The sequence below is a fragment of the Electrophorus electricus genome, chromosome 18 (genome assembly GCF_041902795.1).
Source record: "Electrophorus electricus isolate QZ-2024a chromosome 18, ASM4190279v1, whole genome shotgun sequence".
Taxonomy (NCBI): domain Eukaryota; kingdom Metazoa; phylum Chordata; class Actinopteri; order Gymnotiformes; family Gymnotidae; genus Electrophorus; species Electrophorus electricus.
The window spans coordinates 14,882,957-14,908,131 of record NC_137514.1 but is presented as its reverse complement, the minus strand read 5'-3'; the positions used below and the strand labels follow the sequence as shown (position 1 = coordinate 14,908,131).

The following is a 25,175-nucleotide window of genomic DNA, read 5'->3' as shown; positions in this document are numbered from 1 at the left end:
ACATGCAAGTTGTCTTAATGCAGAACTAGTTTCTCTTTCTTTTTCTCTTAAATGGGGCAATGATCATATGATTTATTGGCATGTGTATCAAAGCGAGGCTTTATAGTTTTACAAAAATTGCTTTAATAAGATTGAAACATAACAGTGGTAGCAAATAATGCTTTTTTTTATCTATGCAAGAATGTCCAAACACATACATATCAGATCTGCTAAGATGTGCTTTGAACAATATTTGTTATTACCACATTGCTTTATTGGTAAATATAAAGAAACACTACATATAAATTAGTACAAATATTTAAAATACAGCAGTTGTTCTAGTTTTTACAGTACTTTGTCATTCTCAAAAGAAACCATTATATGCTACAGCCTAATTGTCAAATGTGGCATAAACAACATTTACTAAGTTCCAGACAAAATATTTGTTTCTGTTTTGTACTGACGACTAACTGAAATGAAACATATTCTGTCTGCATGGCAGGCGAATGAAGCCAGGAGCAAGTCCTGTGGTAGTGCTTTCAGTACCAGCATGTTATTAAGTTAACCCATGTGTGGGCACACGAGGAGAGGCGCGTAACTCACCGCCCACTCCTGGTCCTCTCATATGCCAAAAGGATACAGCTGCAGATAGCTCCTGACTGTGGCGCTCACGGGCAGTGCTTCCAGGCCGTCACGCCCATACACGCGCACCACAGCCCGCCGCGCAATCTCCTGGAGCGTCTGGGATGACGTCCCACGGTACGGGTTCCTGAGGCTTCTCTTAGGTGACGCAATGTAGAACTCCAGCAGGGCGAAAAGGCAGGGGAAGGCGTGCTTGCTACCGTCCAACGCGAACCCCTCGTCGCCAAGCAGCACTCGTACACTGGTGGGGCCCTCGGGGGCCTGGTAGCTCAACGTGAAGAAGACATCGGTCTGTGTGCTATCGCGGATGAGGAAGGTGCCCAAGGGGAGGTGGGCCAGGCGGGTGTGTGCCTCGTCCACCTCCAGTGGGCCATAGTAGAAGCCACTGTTCTCCAGGTACTTCATGGCTTGTGCCACCACCGAGCACTCCTGCTGCCGGCGGAAGGGGCGAAAGTGAGTCGGCGGGGAGGGCTGCGTGGCCGGAATGTCGGTTGGGTTCAGAGTGTCCCGTGGCACAGCTGCGCGGTCCGGGCCATTGTGCTGGACCATTCTAGTGCGGGGCCCAGCTGTGCAGCGCTCCCATAGCTCCAGCTCATGCAGGCAGTGCGGTCAGCAAGACTAAAGTAGAGAGAGAGAAGACAAAGAAAATGAACCCAGTCTACTGCGGAGGAGGGGTTTGCTCATGTCTAAACACATCACTTTGTGTATAAGGCAACATACACTTTTTTGTATGTTTTTCTTCATTTGTAAGAAAAAATAGCATAATAAATCATGCATAAAAGAGCTACTGGACAGTCAGTGGCATTTATGTACCAGTTAGTACGGACCAATTATTATAATACCTTTTTATAGCAATAAAAAATAGGGTATCTTACCCAGGCGCACACTGCCAGTCGGACGCCGCCTAAGAAGAGTTCTGTAATATTTGAACTGCTGTGAACATAAACGTTGTCACATAAGAATTTTCAAATTCAAGACGATATTGAGTGATCAACTTCGCCATCAACTTCAGAGCGATCCGTGCTGAACCAGCGCAACTCCCGTTGTTATCTGGTTTATCGCTGTTCCTCTTAGTTTCCGAATGTAATATAATTTTGACAAACCTGAAGCCTTTAAAATGTAAGAATTCCCTCTGCGTTATTACATCTCGCAAAGATCCATCAGAGCATGTCGCCTTTGTAAATCTTTGTAGAGAAAATGAAAGTGAAAGCCACCGATTTGAATCGCCTATAAGGAATCCTGGATCGGTTACTTGACCTACAGATGAAGTTCATTAATCTATAGACTGGTTTTCTTTTAACGTTGTGTTTTCGTGCGGTAAATAGTAGGCTAACCAGTCCGTATTAATGTCTCGGATAATAGACTTAAGACAGCATGTCTTAAAAAATAACAGCTTGACTCGATTTGCAAATACTGCAGTATTTTATGCTGTGCATCATACGCTAAAGCGCTCGCGGACTTAATTTTTCAAAGTTATGTAATAGTAAGAAATTTACATTTACGGTATTTAGCAGACGCTCTTATCCAGTGCGATTTACAGAGTGTTTTGTCGTTTACTCATAGAATATATCCTAGAACAGTGCAGTAGGTCAGAGTCCAACATACCAATGAACTAGAATACTGTAGAATACAGGGATGAATGCTGATACCTAAAAGTACAAAATACCTATAAGCTCTATCTTAAACAATAAAAGAAATAAAATGATAAAGAAATACAAGTAATGGGTCCACGATTTCTTCAGCGTTCTTACTTGGAAAGCAGCGTATTAGAGTTTTATGGTATTTTCACTAATGTCTTAAGACCATACAGTCCGATTTTCAAAGGCAGCGTCTTGCCATTAAAAGATGGAATAATAAAGCGGTCAGGCTTTAAGAGGGTTGGGTTGTGATCAGCGGGAGGCTATGAATTGTAAGATCAACTATATTACGTCATTTGAACACACGCATTAAAACCCTGTCCAACTGGAAACTAGCTGTTAAAAAGGAAACAAAGTGTTTCAAAATACTTATCTGCTCAATCTCGCAGAAACACGCGCGCATGCGCGCATGCACAACGCTTTTACTATCATCCACCGGAGTTACTCTAAATCACGTGATCTTCAACTAGCGGTTAATAGCAAGGCGATGTTAAAGTTTAGATCAGTGGCACTCAACCACACACTGTGTAAATAAATGAGCAGCGGATTCCTAAATAAGCAAATAAATAAATAAGCCAATATACCACACACACTCAAAACATTTAGGAACAAAAAGGAAACACGCCTCTATGAAACAGGCATACTGTAGTTGAGGCTGTTAAATTTACAGTATAAATTACACAGGTGTGTGATAGCACAGATCAGTTCAAACTGTCTTTCATTTAAATGTAACAAATTTAACAGTCTTAACAACACAATCTACAGAACTGAACCTGCTGTGAGAACATTAGCTAGAAGGCGTGTAATGGTGTAATATATATATATATATATATATATATATATATATATATATATATATATATATATATATACACACACACACACACACACACACACACACACACACACACACACACACACTGATGAATGTAACGTGGAATCAAACGAGGACCACGACTATACGACACTATGTGGAACAAATTGCAATTTGCACTACTGTCTGTTAAATGAAATGAAATAAATAAAAAGAAAATGGGTCTCGTTGCTTTTTTCCTGTTGTACTGAACTCATACTGAAGTGTAACATCCAAACCGTGATGTGAACAGAACCAGCTTCTGAATGAATAAACAACATTTTCAAAATCCAGAACATGCCCACTGCAGCATCATGGTAGAGCCATTTTTTAAAATAAAAATGTTATTTTTTCTAAATAATTTTTCCTTCTGTTTAATTTTTCCTGTAACATGCATTGAGTAGGCCTAGTATTATAACGAGGTGTGTGAGGCTATTATCAAATCAGTGTAATGCCTATTGCATTCATTTGTATCTTGTCAGTCTAGCAGTTTATATTCCTCTTCAGGTCCCAGTCTGTCCAAATGTCTCCTGTCTCTTCTGTCTATTGTTAGTTTGTCTCGAGATGGTCATACTGACATGGCTTGTGGCCAAGCAGCATAGGACACTGTGCCATATATTATGTTCCCAGAAAAACTGGACACTTTAAATACACTCAGGGACACATTTAATAAGATTTTCTTGAGAGAAAGATTTTAACTCACTGACTCAAAGCTTGACTCACTGTCCCAAAATTTTCACTCACTGTCCAAAAATTTACGCTGCATCACGCATTCAGTCAGACGTCTGTTTGCTGTGTAAACAGCTGATTTTTGATTCTGCAGTAAGACTACTTCTGGAGTCTAAAATAACGTAGCCCACAAATAAGCAGTAAGATAATAAAACGCTGTTACAGTATGTGGTGAAGATAGACTCCAAATGATCCCTCTTATGAAACTTTAAGCTGATCAGGGTGGGCTTTTGCTCACCCCAGGCCACGGCCAGGACCCGGGACCCCTCTGGCTGTGAAGCTGAGCAACAAAGCCATAAACAGCCCAGCTGAGAGTAACACGCTGGCCTGGCTCGCTGCCCCTTCGCGCTCCTCTCAGGGGTCAAAAACCCCTGGGAGTGTAGTCAGCCAGTAACATATGGCTATTTTAATATACTCTTTAAATTGTGATATTTGCTTCTATTATTAGATAAGTGTCCATTTTTCTTTTCATTACTTGCCCCTTATTAATTTGCATTATTAATCCTGATCAATTAATTTGGATGTTGCTTATCTTGATTATTGTAAACAACTGTTAAGCACTCCTAGTTGTGTTTACTTGAAATCTTATATGAACCAATTAGACAAACTATATTAAAGTCAGCAGTTTGTAACTTCTAGGAAATAGGAAAGTAATTAAAGTCGATTATCCAATTGCTCGATCCATCGCAGGGTTTGATGCTTTGTTTTGCAAGATTGTCCTACAGGAATTATTTTCACCCATTGTGAAAACAAAGGCTTTTGAATAAACATAAACCAAGCCACGCCCTATCCCCAACATATACCTGGAAAGTTCGACCTCTTCACAGTCTAGTACGAGGTGTGAATCAGAGGAAGACCCACAGATGAAGGGGTCCCCCCCCCCCCCAAGTCTGTGATGGTAGATCCAGACTTTAACTTTTCTTTCAAATCTAAGTCAATAGCCTCTCACTAAGTGATTAGATTAGAATGACTCGAATCTCATGTTATCTTAGTTTATTTAATTTTTTCATTTTTACTTTGTTGGTTTGGTAACTTCTTATTATTTTGTGTTCATGGGAATTTGCTCATCACAGCTTATATCAAGCAAATTCACCTGGGTATGTTGATTAAGGCTGAAGTTCCATTGTGCAGCCAGCCATTAATGCAAAACCCCTGCTTCAGAAAGGCCTGCCCACATAGGCCTATGACTTTCAAACTGAGCCGGCTCTGAAGATCTGATCCCTCGGCCCAGGAAGTCTGGTCATTTCACTGTCATTGGCCTTCACTGTGCACTTTTGAGCCAACAACACCGGGGACAACGGACACTCTCCCTCAGTACCACCCAGATGGTCTCACATGGTTGAGCCTGCGAGTTCTAAAACAGGCATTTTCAGTTTTACATTACCAGTTGGTGTAAAAAGCAGCACTACTGTTTATATATATTAAAATTAGATCATTTGTGATTCAGCCTCCTCAGTTCTATAGTTAGTTCTCCCAAAACAGTTTCCCCTTTTCTCCAGTCTTAATGTTATACCTTTAGTCGTGTTCTTTCTGTCACGGTACGGCCCCTCCTCCCCAAATGTCTCCCAGGGTGTGTGTGCGTGTGTGTGTGCGTGTGCGTGCGTGTGTGTGTGTGTGTGCGTGCCCGCATGCGTGTGTGTTTGTGTGCGTGTGTGTGTTCGTTCGTCCGTATGGCCACGCCCTCCCCTTGTGTCACACAGTCTCCTTTTGCATTGTCAATGTGCGTGTATATAAGTGTCTCGTTTAATTGTGGAGGTGTCTGTGTTTAACGATAGCCTAAGCGCTACGTTGTCTTTCATGTTAATCATTAAACGTCATTATGTGCCACACGGCTCGCATCCTGCCAAGTCTTCCCGAGCTACGCTTTTCATACAAATTTTGTTTGTTTAATACGTTTTCTTTGTTTGGTTGATCTGTAGATAGTTACATTTACATTTACAGCATATAGCAGACGCTCTTATCCAGACCTACTTACAAAAGTGCTTTGTCATTTACTAATAGAATACATCCTAGCCAATACAGTAGGTTAGAGTCCAATATACCAATGATCTAGACTACTGTAGAAATACAGGGATCAATGCTGATGCCTAGAAGTACAAAATACAAAAGTAGACAATGATAAGTGCCCTAAGTTCATTCCACCATCTAGGAGCCAGGACAGAGAATACACTCAGTGTTTGTCTTGCATGAGACTTGAAGCCAAGCCTAGACTGCCCAGTTAGTCATTCTGCAGGTTTTCATTAATCTTTTTTCTCTTTCTGTTTTTGGCCTAGTTAGCTACTTTGGTCCAACACAAACCATTTGGGGTAATTGTGGTTGGTTATATTGTTATGCCTGTTAACTATAGTTATTCTAGTGATCTCCATACCTCTGGTCATTAGTAGAAGCTTAGTCAATGATTTTTACATGTTTTCCTATCTCCGTTTACTCAATAAACTTAAGTTATTACATTTGTGAGTCAATAGTGATATTCTGTGTAGAAGAGAAATAATCACATATCGAATTGGTGATTTTCATGAGTTGAGACTGAATTATTAAATCATTAATAAATTACTTAAAATAAATACATTTTCTCTGTTTCATCAGGGTGGTGCTCCAGTTAACTTTATCAACTGTGACTGACAATTTATTAAAGTGTTAAAACCGCTACAAATAAAGCAATGTTAATGTTAACAAGTTAACAATAAAAACGTTTAGATTTTTTGTGTTTTGCACAAAATATTGTGTGATGGCTAGGAGAACAAAGGTGTGGTTCTTGCAATATCTTGTTTTTGTTTTGGTTCTTGCCATGCAATATCCTCTCTTTGCCAGAATATTTCAGCATGATAATGAATTCCAGTGCAATATAATACAGTTCAAAACACCAGACTGAACAAAAGAGAGAGATTCAAAATTGTAGTGAAGTACAAAAACTCTGCATGAGGCCTTAGATGATGCCTTTGCTCGTGTTTCACCTGTTCAGAGTGGACGCACTGACCTATAAACAATCACATGTTAAGGCAACAATCATTCCTTTGGTGCTGACTTATCATCCTATAAATAAAACAGTGGCTGATATTATAGATAAACACCTCAGAATCCTCCAGTATGTTGCAGAAACTGCATCCCTTTTCATGGATCCTCCACTAATCTCCTACCAATGAGACAAAAAGACATGGTTGTCAGGAATTAAATAAATGATCATTCAAATAATGGCTGTGGTACTGTAGCCTGCAATCGCTCTAGATGTGCTACGTGTAAATTTATTAACACAGACAATAAAATAACTGACACAAAAAGATCGGTTTCTTGAACATGTTCAGACCATCAGAATTAAGGATATGTCGTTTCCAGTGGCAAGGCATTTTAATACTAATGGACACTGCACTAATGATATATCTGCTTGCAATGCCAGTTACATTAGGAAACTCAAAGAAAAAGAACTGATCTACACTCTTGGAACTTTAGAAGCCCATGGAATGAATGTTATGATTTAAACATCTACCTTTTCACATATAAACTGGCCCCTCCTACTATTAGTTCAGAAGCACTTTGCTTGAACAGCGGATGAAAGACCTCTGTCTGAATCATCCTGTTTCTCTGAAACCTAATGTACTTCACTGGAATTTTGACCACATATATCTCTGCAGCTTTATTATTGCATATTACTGCAGTTATTCACTTGGAACACTGGAGTACTGGAATTACTGCAGTTACTCACTTGGAATACTGAAATACTGGAATTAATTCCAAGTGAGTAACTGCAGTTTCTTTGGATTTTCTCCTTCTTATTTAAGCCCACAGACCCAAAATAAGCCAATATGTCTGTAAACACTAATCAGGAAAATTATGCTAAAATGAACTTTGCTTATGAATCAGATAAATGAGGCAATGAATCAGATAAACATTGGCACATTTTTCTCTCTGAAGTGAATCACATGCTTATTTTTTAGTTGCTAGCACAGAGTTCTGATCAGAGAACTGTTGGTGAAAATGTGGTGAACTAACATGCCATCATCAGTTAAATATTTTCAGAGCAACAAGTCGCTGGTGTTTAATACATTAACTCAAGTGATATAACGTTGATTTCAAATATGAGTAGTGCTATGAATTAATTATAGAATTACTCTGAGATTGGGCAAAACAGTGCAGATATGCATGCTAAACAACCTGCTTATGTCAGGACATCAAGATGACAGGATGTCAGGAGTAGGAGAGTCTGGGTGATTGTGAGCCTGCAGGTTTTTTTCCACAAACACACCCGATTCAGGAGTCCTTTGTTTTCTTAAAGCAACAGACTTCTTATGGCATGCTTGCTTTCAGCCTTCTGTAAGCCATGATGCAATCTGACCCATAATTGCAATCCTATTTGATCTGTAAATCTGCTTTATTAATATATCCAGATAATATTCCCAACAATATAATTTACCCCAAGTATTAAATAATCACAGAATTTTCTTTTAATGCAGTTTAACACATTTATTACTGATGATAAACTCAGTGGAGAAGCCTATTGCCAGTTTACAGATATGGAGAAACTGACTATTATTCAAACAAAATTTTCTTTTTACTTTTCTAACATTTACTTTGTGAAAGGGTAGACTAGAAATACTTTTACTTTTGAGCACATGGTGCTCAAAACTAACACGTCATCAAAATTTCTTGCCAAACATCAGCAGTCCTTGTGAGTTAGAAATCTAATGTAGATTACATAAATATGATCCAAATCTAATGTATATTACATAATATAGTGTAGATTACATAAATATGATCCAAATCTAGTGTATATTACATAATATAATGTAGATTACATAAATATGCTCAAAATCTAGTGTAGATTGCATATTATAGAGTAGATTTCATAAATATGATCCAAATGTACTAAAATGAAAGTGAAGTGGGCTTTGATTGGTTGAGGTCAGACACGAAGTGAGAAGCTTTAGAAATGGCTTTCTTACAGTCTCTGTGCTCTGTGGTGATAGGTTTGGCTTCGACTTTTAGTGACCAAGTAGAGCATAGATGTGAGTCGTTTGTGGTTCTGGGCATGTAACGCTGCAATTATCATCTGTTATGGTGATTAAAATATCACTTTCCTTCCCTGTTGCAGATTGCTGATAGCTGTACAGACAGCATCTCCCTGTGGGAATGTCACCACTGTTCAGAACACCAACCTACTTTTGAACTTCGTACTTTAAGAACTTCTGGAATTCTAGAACCTCTGTGTGTTTTCTAACTATGAACAATCTTGTATATATTAAAAAAACCAAAAAAAAAAACCAAAAAAAAAAACCACCTTTCCCACCACATACCATTTACTTTGTACTGGAGTACTTCTCCATTCCTTTGTAATAATGGAGTCTTTCAAGAAAGCTATGAGATTGAACAATCTAAGCATAGCTTCACTTTCTAAATGATGTCCCGTGTACCAAGTATCATTTTGAAACCATGAAAAAAATGGAACAATATACATTACAGTAACGTCCTGTCCCGTCACTACCGGGATACATGGTGATGCCGTTTCGCTGACATTCGTTTTTGTCAACTTCGTCAATTAATTCTCCTACGAGCGGCCATTCGTTACAGCGAAAGCTGCAGCAGCAGCCGCCTGTGAAACTGCGGGAGAGGCATCACAACTTCCTCACTCCTACAGAGAAAACTGCATGTTTACCGAACAACTGTAAATTTCACATGGCCTTTACTTAAAGTCGCCTAGATCAACGTTGAAAAGGAAACGAAACATCATCCAGTCTTATTTAAACAGTGCAACGTTGTACATTGTACACCATGAATCGTTTTTCAAGATGCAATATGCTGCCATATGTTTTAATAGGTTTTCTCATAGGAGTCTGAGTTGTTGAACGATTCATTTAGATGTTTAATTAAAATGACTTGTTATTATCATATAAAGTGGTGTTTTCTAAACCTAGATGTTCAAACTAAAGTCAGCAATTAGGAAGAACTTTTCGTTCTTTTCGCTTTTCTGAAACAAGACTTGAAATCGCTGGCTGCACTGCCCCCTGCTGGTACAGCATCAATACTGTATGGACCTCACAATGCTTTGTGATTTTTATTCTTAATATTGTTTTGCAGTGGAAGGGGATGGGGAATCTGATTTGCTTCAGAATTCATCAGTGCACCAATCAAATTTGAAAATAAAAATAGCTCTTATATCTCTACTCACTGCCCTGCAATATCCACAATTTTTTTTGCGCAGATTTATGCGATTCACCAGATTCATTCCTCAATAGAGAGCAAATGTCACCTGCTGTTCTCTTCTGATTAACACGCAGATGCATGTTTCTGTGAGGATAATGGAAAGACAGGACAATGTCGCTATGTCTGTCATCGCGCCAATAAAACTGAGCTACATAGCATACAGATAAACTCATTAATAATTTACTGCAATTTACTTATGGAAAGGACACACAACAGCTTGATAAAAGGATAGTTTTGAGCAGTAGGTTGCCTGGCATTTGTTATTTGTTGATTTATATGGACAGCTGCAATGAAATAAAGCCAAGAAATTGTAGGTGTCCTGCAGTGGTGGTGGGGTTACTGGGAACCAAAAGAGAACATTTTAGAATAAAAAAAACATGCACTGACAGACACTGTGGGTTGTTCTACCTCTCTATTACAGCAAGATGTGAAATGTTATATTGACCACTGGAGTAAAAGCACTGCCTTGTGTGTAAGCCCTTAATGGTGGGATCTGTTTCAGGATTTTGTCGGTGGTACGTGGCAACGTGATGCTAGAAGCCAGCATTATGCTGACAAACCACTACTATTGTATCATGATACAGGCGAGCTTAGCAACCGCACGGAGCTGACAGAAGACTGCTGGACTGTGTGACAGAATGATTCTTCCAGTCACGAAGAAAAAAAGTCCACACAGGGCACATCAAGGAATATGAATTCAGTGCTGCCAGAGATGAGGCAATGAACATCATACTGGGGAAAATTTCCTACACATGCAAAACTTAAAGTGCCCAAAAATAAATGTGAATTTCAAATGGGACTTATCAGTCACTGCAAAAACTAATTAAACAAATAAATAAGAATGCCCATTTTCTGCGGTGTAACATACCATGTATCTGTGCACTAATGTTTGCTTATTCAGCCACACTGTGAAATGCCTTTAATTTTTTTGCATTGTTACAGTGTAAAAATAAATGTCTATGCTATTTGACCAGCATCTGGTGTTCAAGTCACAACTGCATCCTGGTGTCTTGCTGAGTCCACCTTAATTCATTAGACTACATGTCTGATTCTGAGTAACACAGGATGAGCAGTCATTTATAAAAGTCTAAATCAATGTAGAAATGAGAACGCATTTCAAAAGTGCCACCATTTCTAAATAATTTGGGACTAATTTGCATTGCAGGCAATACCATTACCAACAACCACTATTTTTTATCCAAATACTAATTTTTCTTTTTTTGTTTGTGTTAACTGCTCAACATGATTACAGTAATCTAGACCCCTGCATAGCCAACAGCACTGCAGATGTATATCAAACACCAGCTAATTCCTCAACCAAGCAACATCACCAGAGTTCCTACTTAAAGGTCACTCCTAGTTGACGCTTCCTTTCCTTAAAGACGTATCCTACTTACAGTTGCCATCCATTCCTTGTCAAATCTTGCCTTTTGTTTGTATTTTTTTTCTGAACTGCAATTTCTGACATTCTGCATATGACTGACCTTGTTTTTGACACATCTTCCAGACCCTGAATATATCTGTTTGCCGTTTTATTTTCTGACCTGGATTTAACAGCCTTGTTTTAGCTACTACTCTGCGGCTTCAGCGTACCAGGCTATTTTTGACACTGGACTCTTGTATAACATTCATCGCACCAAAGCTGCGACTGGATCTAGCTGTGTGTCCCGGTGACGCAATCCATGCAGTGTCTCTGCGATGTCATGGCTTCAACGCACCTGGTTAGACTCACAAAGGGGAGGAAAAACGCTTCAAGGCTCAGATAAAGTGCGTGCGTTAAGGCAGGGAGGGACTCGAAAAGTTGGGAGTCTTGTTTACCTCTAAGAATCCAGTTTGACACCTATGCTGCTTTTCAGCTGCAGGACTATAACCCACAGCCAAGCAGACACATAGTCCTGCTGCAATGAAATGTTGCAATATTGCAATCAATATTTTTCAGCTCCAGACTATGAAGGGACACACCGTGTGGGGCAGCTTTAAGTTCAAAGTTTGTCAACAAATATTTTACTTAACGCTGAATTGAATGTGCTCTGGCAAAACCACGAAAAAGAAATACATCTAACAGTGATCCTGAAATGACTGCACACAGAGTTAATGTAAGACAGTGTTGTTGATGATTACTTATGCCCAGCCTACATGAAAGCATAACTGAAGATCGGTTGAAGTATTTAGGCATGTAGTTCACCATAAGAAAGGATCATGCATTAGGTGTTAGGATACATTTCACAATTTTTCCTCTTCCATTTTCTGAGGACAGAGCCTTCCTATTCCACAGGACTATGTGAATATTTTTTTAGATGACCTGGAATATCTTATGATTACTTTGAGTACCCTAGAAAATCAAACAAAGGCTCAACTATCTACACTCACCAACCATCAAGGATTCTGGACAAAGGGGTATGCCAAAAGGTGGTTTGTAGTTTTACACTAATAAAATGTACCTATTGGGTATATTTATCAAATGGTTGGTGAAGGGTAAAATGTCAGGTGAAAGATGATTTATCTTAATTCCTTTATGTAATGGGACAAAATCAGGCAGACACTTGTGGATGAAATACAACACTTGACTTGTGTAAGGGCAGTCCAAACAGCTAGTAAAAAAAAACAGGTGGAGGTCAAAACCAGGAAAAAGTGATCGAACATGTAGGAGAACATATAAGAAACATCTATAAAACATCTCGAAGATCTAGGAGTCCAGAGATAGGTCAAAACCAGAAAAGCAGGTAAAAAGGTCAAGGCCAAAAACACAGTATAGAGAAGGCAGGGTCATAACAGGTACAGGAAAACAGTTTGTATACTCAGAGAAAACTGTGGCAATATTTTGCAAAGAATACATGAGCAAGAAGGAAATAAATACACTTAGTGTTACTGACAACAGGTGGAAACATTTAGAAGTCTGGGAATGATGATATAGGCAGTTTTAGCCAATTGGTGCAGACAGGTGGTGTGTTCTAAACCTGTCGGGATATGGGATGATGGGAAATGGAGTCTGGAGCTGCAAAGCCGAGAGGCAGCATGATACGGTTTTTGAACGATGGCGTGGTAGCCATCATGAAATCATCAGTACGGCCATCAGATTCTGAGTAGTAGCTTGCACTGAGAGTGGAGTATAATCCCTTCAGTGGGGCCTTTTTCCCACTGGTGTTAAGGGATCCGGCCCTTTTGAATTTTTTTGTAATGTATAAAATGTGTAAAACCACATTCCCAGTTATTAACAATTACTTGGTCCAGTTACTTTAAGCAAACCTAATCATTGACTTTTGCTTTCAGCTCAGTTCGTTTTGTACATTAATTCATACAACAAACTCTACCTTTGCCTTTAATTGACTACAAATCTGTGCAGTATAACACAGAATAGGCAGCACTGCTTACCTCATTATAAAAGTGCACAGTCAAGAGCAAAACTGTAGTGATGACAAGGGCGATTGCCCAACACTGTCCCTACAGGAACACTATCATTAATCAGCGGAGGATAACCACTGCATGTTGCACACACCCCTTGCTATTGTATACATTGCTATTGTTACTTTCCCTATAGGCTATTATATATGCATATTTTAAAACAATTATTGTATTGTTATCTTGACTGTTGTACTGTTTTATTGTACTGTTATCTTGACTCATACTGTAGTTGATGCAATTACAGTGATATGAAATTGGAATACATTTCCTGGATGCTGTTTGGAAGAGTTCATGTTTATTAATTCTATGCTAAGATTGTATGGCATGATATAGGGGTGCTGCGATATACTAGTACTGATGATAACTGCAATATTTCAAAAATTGAAATATTGATATCATACTAATACACGTACAATAATATCATAGATAATCCAACACCAGCAACTAAAGGACACATTTGCATGGTAATGAGACACTTAATAAAGGGGCGCAAAGTTCAAGTGCGACAGAGCAACTTTGCTACAGCTCACAGAATGCGCAAAAAAAAAGAAGTAAAAACCCACACTAGTAAAACTGGGAGAAGAGCAGTTTCTCACGGTGTCGAGGAAGCTTGAAAGGCTCAGCGCAAAGCACTGGCAAGGTGCACCTGTGGCGTCGATAAACAAAACTAACAAGGAACAAGGGAGCGTGATGATCAATAAGCAGGTGATTAGGACTGGGGGAGTAGTTGAGAACTGGCTTTGTGTGTGTGTGTGTGTGTGTGTGTGTGTGTGTGTGTGTGTGTGTGTGTGTGTGTGTGTGTTTGAGAGTGAGGGGGGGGGGGGTTCCTTCTGGCTGGCTGCTGCCTGAGCTGTGATAGTTAAACGTGGAAATGTACTTGGTTGGAACACCGCTTGATTTTCATACAAGGTAGTGGCCGATGAGACATGCTGTGGTCTGAAATAATACAGACAAGGACAACATTAAATGTTTTTTCCTTTATGTTTTACATACGTGTACGTATATTAGTATATCTTCTTATGGTGTATAACTGCTGTATTTAATTGTCTGCACTTTGTACTGTATGTGAGGTCTTAAAAAATACCACTGGAAATATGTGACCTTCTGTCACATCAACTATCCAGTACATTCACAATAAGTAGACTAGTGGTACAACTACAAAACACTGAAGTAAGACAGTTTAGCAATGTTTTACAGCTTCAAATGTGTTGTAATATTCAGAATGCCCTATAACACTATATTAACCTCACAGCTATGCCCATGTTCCCATTTTAACAATACAAACTATTGAGTGAAATACTGTAATGTTTATTTCTTGAGAACAAGCTTCATTTATTCTGGCTCACCTTACATCAACAGTCTGTGACAATTATTTATGGGCTCACTTGGAACAGAGTTACTGAACCAGTGAACATGTCTGTTTTACTGGCTAAATGCAGTACTTGCTGTTATACTACTAAACATAGCACTAATATGTGCCATAGAAAACTGCTATGCATTGTGGTACCTTTGCCTGTAAGAAGTGTAAAACGGTTGTTCCCTCCAATTACAGCGCTAACTTGGCTCATGGTCATTTAGATAACACCCTTAGGACTTTTCCTGAGAGAAGTAAAACACCCTTAGCAGTCAACAGAGCATGTATTATAAAAGCATTGTTCTCTAAATTCCATCAGCATGTAAGGTGGGCTACTACACATTGGATAAAGTCTACACCACAGAGGGGTACATGGGATAAACAACTACAACACCTGAGTCAGGGTGATCATACGTCGCTGCTTTTAATCACAGCATACACCCACCTCAGGAAACGTTCTCTCAATATATCTAAGACTGTTAATATGTGGCCCAATGGTGCCTCTCGGCAGCTGCAGGATAGAGCACATTACCTGCTACAAATCCAGCAACCTCTAAGATATGGATGGTGATGCTTCACTGGCAGAGGAACCGAACGACTTCCTTGCCCGCCTCTAGGTGGAGCCACCAGTGGCAGATAAGTTCACTTGCAGAGCTTACAGAGCACACCATTCTCCATGCTGCCCGGACCAATCTTGAGCATCTTGTGAAGCTTTTTGTAGGCTTTAGCTCTGCATTCGGTACCATTCTCTCCCATAGACTGGTGACCAAACTGGTAAATCTGCGGCTATCCTACTCAATCTGCCTCTCAAAAAAGGGCTTCGTGCCAAATCGCTTCCAGAGGGTGAGAGTAGATCTCATCAGTCCTCAGCCTTATCACTGTCTCTCCACAGGGCTGTGTGCTGAGCCCCCTACCCCACACCCTGTGCATCCAGTCCCACCTATACCAGCAATAGCATCATTACATTTGCAGATGACACCACTGCAGTCGGACACATCGCTGGGGGGATGAGTCTGCTTATCGGGACGAAGAGGAGCGGCTGTCTGTGTAGTGCATGGACAACATCCTAGTCCTTAACACCACCAAAACCCAGGAGCTGATAATATACAAGAAGAGGAACAAAATAGACATTCAGCTCCTAATTAGCGGGCAATGTGTGTAGAGGGTCTTGGTCTTCCAGTACTTGGACATGCAAATAGAGGAGGACCTGACCTGGAGTGTAAACACCACAACACTGGTAAAGAAGGCACAGCAGAGACTTCTGCAATTGGTCACAGTAGTGGGTTCATTTGCATATTGCCATCTTTTGTGATATTCCTGTTACTTAGCCAATATTTTGATAACAGTTATCAATCAATACATTTTGTAGCCCTATATCTATATGTGTGTCCATTTGTCTGTCTGTGATCTATGGGTGACGACTGTGTGTGGTCTCTGTGCTGTGAGTTGACAAGCGTAACCTGAGAAAGGCCAGAAGGGAGAACCTGCAGTTTTAGGAGAGATGAGTGTTACGATCCCGTCTAGGCTGTGAGGCCATAACAAGGAAAAAGAAAAATGTGAACGGCTAACGGAATGTAAGTTGGAAAAAAGGACAGCAACAAAATAAACTGAAACACAAGTGGAAGGTTTACAAATAATCGTACTAGTGCAAATTCTTTCGTGAGTGACCCAGACCAAAATAATAACCAAAACCCACACTAATGGAATACAACTGCACACTAACTAATCCCAACAACACAAGAAACGTACAACAGATTTTCCTAACTCCCTAACACATAAACAGAGACAAAACCCACAGCCAACAAAAATGGCAGTCACTCCCTACCACCAGTGTCCAAGACCAAAGTACCAAACAAACAATTTTTATGCGCTTTAAAAAATCTATATATGTATATATATATATATGTATATATGGGGAAAAACAAGGTCATACACAAAATGTCATACACATTTTCAATCACAGCCAAACAAACTCAAAACTAACAATCTCCTTTCCCTTTCTTTTCTTTCTTTCTTTCTTTCTCTCTCTCTCTCTCTCTCTCTCTCTCTCTCTCTCTCTCTCTCTTCTGGGAGGGGCCATTAAATAGCTGACACAGTTGGCTTGAAAACCCTGCAAGGAACGGGGTGGAGTCTCAAACAGGGTGGAAATCCTGGCAGTGGAACACATGCACCAAATGAACACAGCACATAGCATGAGCTATTTCACTGAGGGTGAAGAACAAACACCTTCATCTGAGGGTGAAGACCAAACACCTTCATCTGACTGTGAAGACCGAACAACACCTTCATCTGATTGTGAAGACCAAACAACACCCTTCATCTGACTGTGAAGACCAAACAACACCCTTCATCTGACTGTGAAGACCAAACAACAACTTCATCTGACTGTGAAGATCACTCTCTGTTTGAACTGCTGCTGTGGCACTCCTGAAATGATGCTCACAGAGGCAGCTAATCTTTTAATACTCACTTAATGGCCATTGTTCAGTTTTACAACTTATTCTCCACATTTTCAAGTTCAAGTTCAAGTTCGGTTTATTCGTCACATACATAGTCATACACAGTACAACACGCAGTGAAATGGTGGAGAGTGCTCTGTCCAAACTGAGGAAGAGAACCAGGGGTGCATAGAGAAAAAGATATATATACAGATAAATATATATATTCTATGTATGTACAAAAATATATTAACAATGTATGTACAATATATGTATATTATGATTATATACACAATGTACAATGTATATGGTTGGGTATATATGTACACAATCTACAGATTGTCCATCACTTCCACCCAACAGGAACTAACATCATATATTTCTTAAAGTGTTGTGCGGTGTTCCTTAGATAACAAACAAGTTTTGTTCAACTGATAGCACTTTTTAGCATACATTCATTCTTATGGTAAGATTTTACATTACAGCACTATTACTGTGAAACTGTATCATCATTACAGTGAAATAAGGTAGGTAACAATAAAATATATTTGGTAACTATGTGTAACATTGCACTAATAATACATGTACTTACAGAATGGAAATTTGTTTATAACATTCTCTATGTACATATTTTACATTATGTAAGTACTGAGTATTAATGCATCATTACATATCATAACTCAATATAATTATCAAAATTTTTTGGCTTGCCACCACTCCCTTTTTGGGGGACTATTTAGACTTTGTTAGTTATATTTCAAATTTAACAATTTAGTATGGTTTACCTATATAGAGGGAGGACATATATATCACACAAGGACCGGAAGGACAAGACTCCAGACGAGATACAAAACAAGACAAAGGTAGAGTGAAAAGGTTTCCTTAAGTTGTATATTTGGGAGTAAAATAAAAGAAGAAACAACATGGTCCATCACACATATTGGTTGACAGAAAGATTTGAGGGTTCTGTAGAATAGTAACATGGCAGACAGTGAAGTGTTCAAAAGTCATGTGACCTGTGCTGGCATGGAAGAAGAATCAGTGAAGGCTATGGGACAGTTTTTCTCATCCAACTATATGACCACAAAAACATACATGAGTGATAGGCTTCCTCTTTTCAAATCCAGTTTTTACAACAAGTATCATGTTTTTATATGAATCACTACAAAGACATTTTCCTTAGAAAAAAGAAAACGTGCATTTCCTGGTGTAGATAATAATATTCACAATAACTTGCCACAGGTGAAGGAAAAGATAAATTATAATACCATTTGTATTGCATTATACTTATGTATTCCAAGAGAAAACATGTAATGTGTGTCCTGGGGTTGACACTCACAGGTGCTTGGAAATACATATTCAGTGGGATTGATATCAGGGGACTGCAATGGCCAGAAAACTGACATTATTTCACCTGAATGTTCCCCAAACCACTGATTCTTCACTGATCCCAGCTGATTCATTCAACTAGACAGCAAGTGTTACATCGTCAAAAATATCCAACCCCTTGAGGGTACATGCTGACCATGAATGGATGAACACATGATGGTATTATGGCATTACAATGTTGATATACAGGTATTAATGGACCCAGTGTATGCCAACTGAGAACCCTATAAGCCTATTACTGGAGTTATGAACAAGGGATCCATAAAGCATCCATTTTTATGCTACATTCTTAATCTGAGGCACTGCAGCTGGAGCAGACGCTTTTATCCAAAGCACAATTTGAACAACTGAGAGTTACAGGGCTTCCTCAGGGGCCCAACAGAGGCAACTCACCCTTAACCGATGAATGGAACCTTTCCCCCCAACTCATCAATAGTCCAGTGCTGAAATGTGTGAAAACATCTCTGATGGTTTACAGCAGGAGACAGGAGAGGTTCCCTGCTGTGAAATCACATATAGTTAACAGTGTGTCATGTGTGTGCCTGAATCAATCATTGTTCATCAAAAGTGCAGGCTGTGCAGTTAACTATGGACTGAAAATATATCATTAAAGACTGAGCCACGTGTCATCTCACACTCAACAGGTGTTTTTTTCTGGTTCAAACCTTTGAATTTGTCCAGGAACTTTGTGTTCTAAAAGTGCTCAAAGCTGCATTTCTGGCTCATTTTCTGTAACCTGATCCAGCAAAGCTTTTGTGAATATAGAATTGTTGGTGCAGGCACCTGTTTATGTTGTTACAAGTATCAAAAGGAACAGCTCACTACCTCTGAAGGAGTAAGCCTTTTGTAATGATAGTCAACACTCAGGAAGCAGAGAATCCAATTGCGAGATGTTTTAATAATCGCACAGAGCAGGCTACAAGAGCCCAGAACATTAAATGCTGAGCAAGCCCTTCTTGGTCCTGGGAGAACATAATCCAAACTAATGTCTATCCAGTCCAGGGGCAACACAAGAAGAGTCTAGAAGATACAGGAGGGCCAGGTGGCAATCTTAGTGTACAAATGGGTTAGCGATCAAAAACTAGGAGAACAAAGAGAAACTGAGTGCACACAGTATGCTTCACAAGAATGATAATACTTCACATCAAGGCGGGAGGGCAGAGAGGTACAGTATAAGAAGTTGCAGGCAGAATAAGGATCAGGTGTGAATAATTAGAATTCAGGCACGTTGGATCTGCTGTGGCAATTTGTCGAATGGGAAGGAGCTGATCTGAAAGAGTGTCTTGACTTGCATATGCTATACTTATACCTGTGAATCATTACAAAATAGTAGTAAGTTGGCAATAGTAATACTGAGACAAAATGTCCCTGTTTCTGAGGTCCCTCAATGTTGCCTGACATGTATCTTTTCTGTTAAAAAGTTAGTTCAATCACAGAATGGAAGCCCTCTAACCTTTTAGAAAACAGACCAGCGTATTTTAGTAAACATGCTGTATGAGAATGACTCCGGCATAAAGTTAAGGCACCCATTGCTTGTACTGACTTGTCCACAAATAGGGAAACTTTGAGTTGTCTGCTGTTTTTCACTTTCACTGGTTCAACTTTTCCTCTGATGCAGCCCCTTTAAAATTATACTTGCTGTCAATAATGCTAAGGATCTTAAAGCAGGTTTACACGACAAAGGTGTAAACAAATAATGGTGCTGTTATTTAGGTAAAAGCACTGAGTATCGAGTTATCGAGGCTGTGAGTGCCACTTGTTATACTAGCTGAACATATTCAAAGTACTTCTGAGCTAATTAAATTTCTCCCTTTCCCTTTATGAGCACACTCAAAGTCTTAGTCATGATCATGTTCCCCATTATTTACTTTCACTCAGTCAAAACACGGCAGTTAACATGTATAAAATGTTCTGACCTGATTCAGTTGAGAATAGGCCACTGGGTCATGAGGAGTTTTATGTTTAAGTTTTGCAAAATCAGGTTTTAGCTGTGGTTTGTCTCGGTATCTCACTATTGCTTCATACTACTATTTTGTAATGATTTACAAGCATAAGCAGAGGATATATAAACCCCAGAGAAGACAATTATCAGCATGAAAACATGTGATGTCCCTGGGAATCAAACCCATGACCTTGGTGTTGCTGATGCATTGTGTTAAACAGGAGGCTATCGAGGAACCCACTAGAGCCACCCTTCGGAGCGCCACAGAAGAGGCACAGGCCACCCTGCCTTTCAGCTCTAGGAATTAGAAGCGGCTCGGTTTCCGGGAGTACAAGAGAGGAGAGCAGAATGGGAACAGAAGCTTTCAGCTGCCTCGCTCCACCCAGAACTGGTCAAAGGCGGCTGAATTCTGAGCAAATAGATTAAAGGGAAAGGGAATCGCCTTTGTAATGAAGGCACACCCACGTGGGGAGAGGATACAACTGCTATAGGTTTTATTAAGTTTTGGGGCAGGTAGGAACCATAGGGAGGATTAGTAGGACTTGGAGTTTTCCCAGTTAGGTAAAAGGATTTAGGTGGGTAATCGTGGTCAGGTCAGTCCAAGGTAGAAAACATGAGGCAGAGTCCAAAAGGCATCCAAGGGTCAGGCAGGAGACGAGGTCTGTAACACAGGAAGGATTCAGAAACCAGGATGACAAGCACATACATGGAAGGCTCGGTATGCAACAGGACTCCACAAGAAGAGTGCGAGTGAGAGGAGCTTAAATAGGAGGATAATAATGAGGAGTGTGTGCCTTCAGGTGTGTAATTAGTACTCTGGCAAACCAAATCAGAGATGTGGGTGTGAAGAGCATGGTTCCTGGAGGTTGTGACAGTATCCTGTGGTTGTTATAAAGTAGCAGGTAAAACACTACATCTCCTCTGGGGAACTTGGGTTTAAACCCCACCTAGGCTCTATGTTATACCAATAAGGGTGAGTCTCCTAATGCTACATTTGCCTATCTCTGTAACATACTAGAAATTGTAAGTTGTAAACTGTAAATGTCTACTACTGGGAAATTATGGAATGTGGTGATTAACATATTGAGTGCACTGTTAATAACTGGATAGCATTTTTCATGCAGTTGTCAACTGTATATCTAAATCTCTTGAAAATCTCTGAAGGAAACAGAATTCTGTGTCTTACTGCTGAGAAAAATGCCTTGGTTCCCAGAGCCAGCTAATCTCCTGCATAGAGTGTGCTAAAATATAAGTCTGTATTTCACTTGGAAATTGTTAGTTATAACAATAGCTGTAGGATTTTTTTTTTTTTTAATGTGCACTTCAGGGGGCATGCATGGAGGGTGGGGAGACTTCATATAATTCTGTCAATGCACCCTCCCCCATCTATCTTTCACCAACACTAGCTGGCCACATTAAAAGGCACCCCTATCCTACAGGTGCATTTTATAGAAAACAAATACACAGCACATCTTTAGCACATCTTTGCCATGCAACACAATAGTACGGTACTGGGGATGGAATGTAAAACGTTGTAATTTAGTTCAGTTAAATTTCCTGAGACATCAATAAACATAAATAGATTATGCTATTGAAGGGGAACACAACATAGAGGATCATCCAAGGCTCACCATCTTTACTCAGAACACCAAAGCTCGGGTCCTCTTTGACTTTAGTTTATGGTCCAGACTTCTTCTGATGAATCTCTATAAGCTCTTGGTAAGAATCTATTCATCTGTTGTTTTGGTACAACGGCAGATTGCGGGTCAGTATGTGGCAGGATTTCCTGGTAATGACAAACAAGCCAGAAATAAAGCAGAGAGGAATTATGGAACGATATGGGAATTTCATGGAAGAGGAATACAGATGCTTCAGCAAGGACAGTTCTAAAACGTTTGACTTGCTTACCCAAGCAGAAATTAGCTTTGTGTGGAAAACACAAAAACCAAAAGACAAATTTAAGAGAGTGATGCCACAATGATATTTTTTCCTGAAAACTGATGCAAACTAGGATTTGTCTGGTGGGCACCTATTAATACCTCTTAAATGAGTGTGTGTCCATGTTCAACAGATTCAAATGAATCCCAAGAGTGGGGTCTAGACCCCTACTGAAGGTAGCCCTTGGAGCTGTCAAACATCTCTTGAGTTCTATCCATCACCAACATTTGGACATGAGTATATGCAAAAGTTATGGAACCAAGTATTAAGCATGAGTTCCTTATTGAAAATAGTAGTTGTCTGTCTGAATGCTTTAGATGCCTAATGAAAGAGGTTAGACTAGTATCATTTAAAAAGCTTTAAAAATATATAGTGACATTCAAACACTTTCCTCAGCTGGTATAATGAATTTTCAATAAAACATTTTGAAATGTTAGGTTCTAATATTTTAGTCACCACTGCATGTTGACTAAAATGATATTAGAATAGTCACAGAAAATAATTGATTTTTTTTTACTGCCAAGGTACAAAGATTTGCATATGGCCAACTTCCTCTTTTCAAATCCTCAAATTTAAAGCATAGATCATTGGAGCAAAACTTCCCAAGATAAAAGCATTTTTCATACTTTTAAAAACAAGAAAATCACATTTACAGTAAAAGATAACTTTAGATATGTAAAACATTGTTTCAGTGAAATGTATTGTCAATGAAATTGAGAGTTCCCAGATTTATTGTTTATGATGCTGCAGAAGATATAATTTACAGACAACTTCTATCAGTATTCTAATAACAGACTTTTTTTGGGGGTGTTTTAGTAGCAGAATACTAGTGCATCTTAAGATTTGGTTAGTTTCTAAAGATTTCTAAAGAACTGATTACAAAGTCAATGTGCGCTCCCTCAGGAGATATCGTGAGGTATGGATAATGACAAATGGTATTTTTAATGTTCTGAGGTTTGGGGTATTTCCTGAAACGTAATCATACATTTGCCTGTGCTTCAACTTTTTGCCAGACTGCAGCTCATTTATTAGAACAGCAACAACGGCAAACAGGTAACTGAATGAACTCTTTGAAAATAATAATAATAATAATAATAATAATAATAATAATAATAAATAATAATGTTTAAAAATAATAACAACATGCATATAGGTAGACTTTAAAGGGTTACATTTTAGTTAGGGATATTGTCACACAAGATAAAAAATGTTGAAATGATAGTTAACAAGTCATCAGGTGGGTGATTAATACAGTGACTCAGAATATTTACTTATTAACTATCCTTGTGATATTGGTATACCTTTGATAAGAATATGGGGAAGGAAATTGTGTTTTTCTTTATTGATAAACACTGTTTTGATGACGCACTTGTCTGATGCATGCAGTTGGCTGTCTGAATTCATACTAGTAAATGCCATCCTGTCCTGCTCCATAGTAATAAGATCTTGGCAATAATAAATAAATGAAATAGCCAATACCAGATATCTGAGTCCAAGAAAAGTGTTAATGTGTTACAGTTGAATGCTGTGGGATTATCAGCCTGTGTTCTGAAATTAATTTTTTAAGGAATGAGTGGTTTGTCAGAAATGCAGGACTTGGGTAATGAGAATCAGGGGTTTTCATCTTATGTAACTTCCCATGATAGAGAAAACATGCCACAGATTTTTTTTCTGTTTTAGAGATATGTGTGTGTGTGTGTGTGTGTGTGTGTGTGTGTGTGTGTGTGTGTGTGTGTGTGTGTGTGTGTGTGTGTGTGTTTATATATATATAATATATATATACAGGATGGAAACATTGTTTAGTGTCACATGGGTTTACATTTTGACCGGCTCAAGACCAAACTGTTATGAATGTGACCAGAATCATTCCTGTAACTGTGCTGCAAAAAATTTCATGCAAGTCCCTGTAGTCCCTACAAATGTTCTTGCCCTTGATTTGTCATTTAATGACATTGTGTCGGTTGAGCAGAATGATCTCAGTACATACACTGAACTGAAAATGTTAAATCTGCAAAAGAACAAACTTAGGATCATCCACACAGAAGCATTTGATTCACGGCACAACCTGGAAATCCTTGACCTCTTTCAATAAACTGGAAAACATTTCTTCATCCTGGTTTCATCATTTTAAATCTCCAAAGCACCTTAACCTTTTGGGAAATCTATACACAACATTAAGATCTGTTCCCCTCTTCCAGTTTGCAGAAAATATGGGATCTCTAAAATTTGGTAACCTTTCATTAAAGGAAGTGAAAAAGAATGTCGTAAATAACCTTATGCATCTGGATGAGATGATGTTTGTTGGCACTAACCTGAAGTTTTATGAGACAGGTAGCTTCAAGAAAGCCCATCCATCAGAACAGTTTCCCTAAGCATCCAAGATCTATTTGAGGAAGACTCAGTCCTTGTCTCAAAGATTCTTCGAGACATTTTCCACCCTGAGACATCTCTTACTCTCAGAGATGTTATATTGGACATTAAATATTCTTTGCAACCTTTTAAAGATGTTAGAAAAGGGGGCACCACAAGGTTAACTATGAATAATATGAGCACAACAGATGAGACAATCACCTGCTTACTGGAAATTATGAATGGTTCTCCACTGTCTTATGTTGGGCTTGAGAACATAAAGCTTAGAGGTACAGGCTAGTGGGGAAAAAGCAAACTAGACACATTA

General features: G+C 39.1%; 1 protein-coding gene and 1 pseudogene across 6 annotated transcripts; one reads left to right on the top strand and one right to left on the bottom strand.

Moving 5' to 3' along the window:
- Window positions 1-126: 126 nt before the first annotated feature.
- Window positions 127-19,109, bottom strand: socs1b (suppressor of cytokine signaling 1b). 6 transcript variants are annotated; one of them, XM_081701509.1, is made up of 4 exons: window positions 2,118-2,785; window positions 1,725-1,805; window positions 1,497-1,554; window positions 128-1,239 (listed from the first exon to the last, which is right to left on the bottom strand). In XM_081701509.1, the coding sequence occupies exon 4, from the start codon at window positions 1,168-1,170 to the stop codon at window positions 601-603; it is 570 nt and encodes a 189-aa protein (XP_081557635.1). In that variant the 5' UTR covers window positions 1,171-1,239; window positions 1,497-1,554; window positions 1,725-1,805; window positions 2,118-2,785; the 3' UTR covers window positions 128-600. The 6 variants fall into 6 exon arrangements, with proteins under 6 accessions (XP_081557639.1, XP_081557635.1, XP_081557636.1 ...); XM_081701510.1 differs by having other exon boundaries at window positions 2,227-2,785; XM_081701511.1 differs by lacking the exons at window positions 1,725-1,805; window positions 2,118-2,785 and adding an exon at window positions 19,012-19,043.
- Window positions 19,110-23,567: 4,458 nt separating this feature from the next.
- Window positions 23,568-25,148, top strand: LOC145652133 (toll-like receptor 2 type-2; annotated as a pseudogene).
- Window positions 25,149-25,175: the final 27 nt, after the last annotated feature.

Excerpts from the sequence above, each read along its gene's own strand:
- socs1b (XM_081701513.1), bottom strand. The coding sequence starts at position 1,170 with ATGGTCCAGCACAATGGCCCGGACCGCGCAGCTGTGCCACGGGACACT.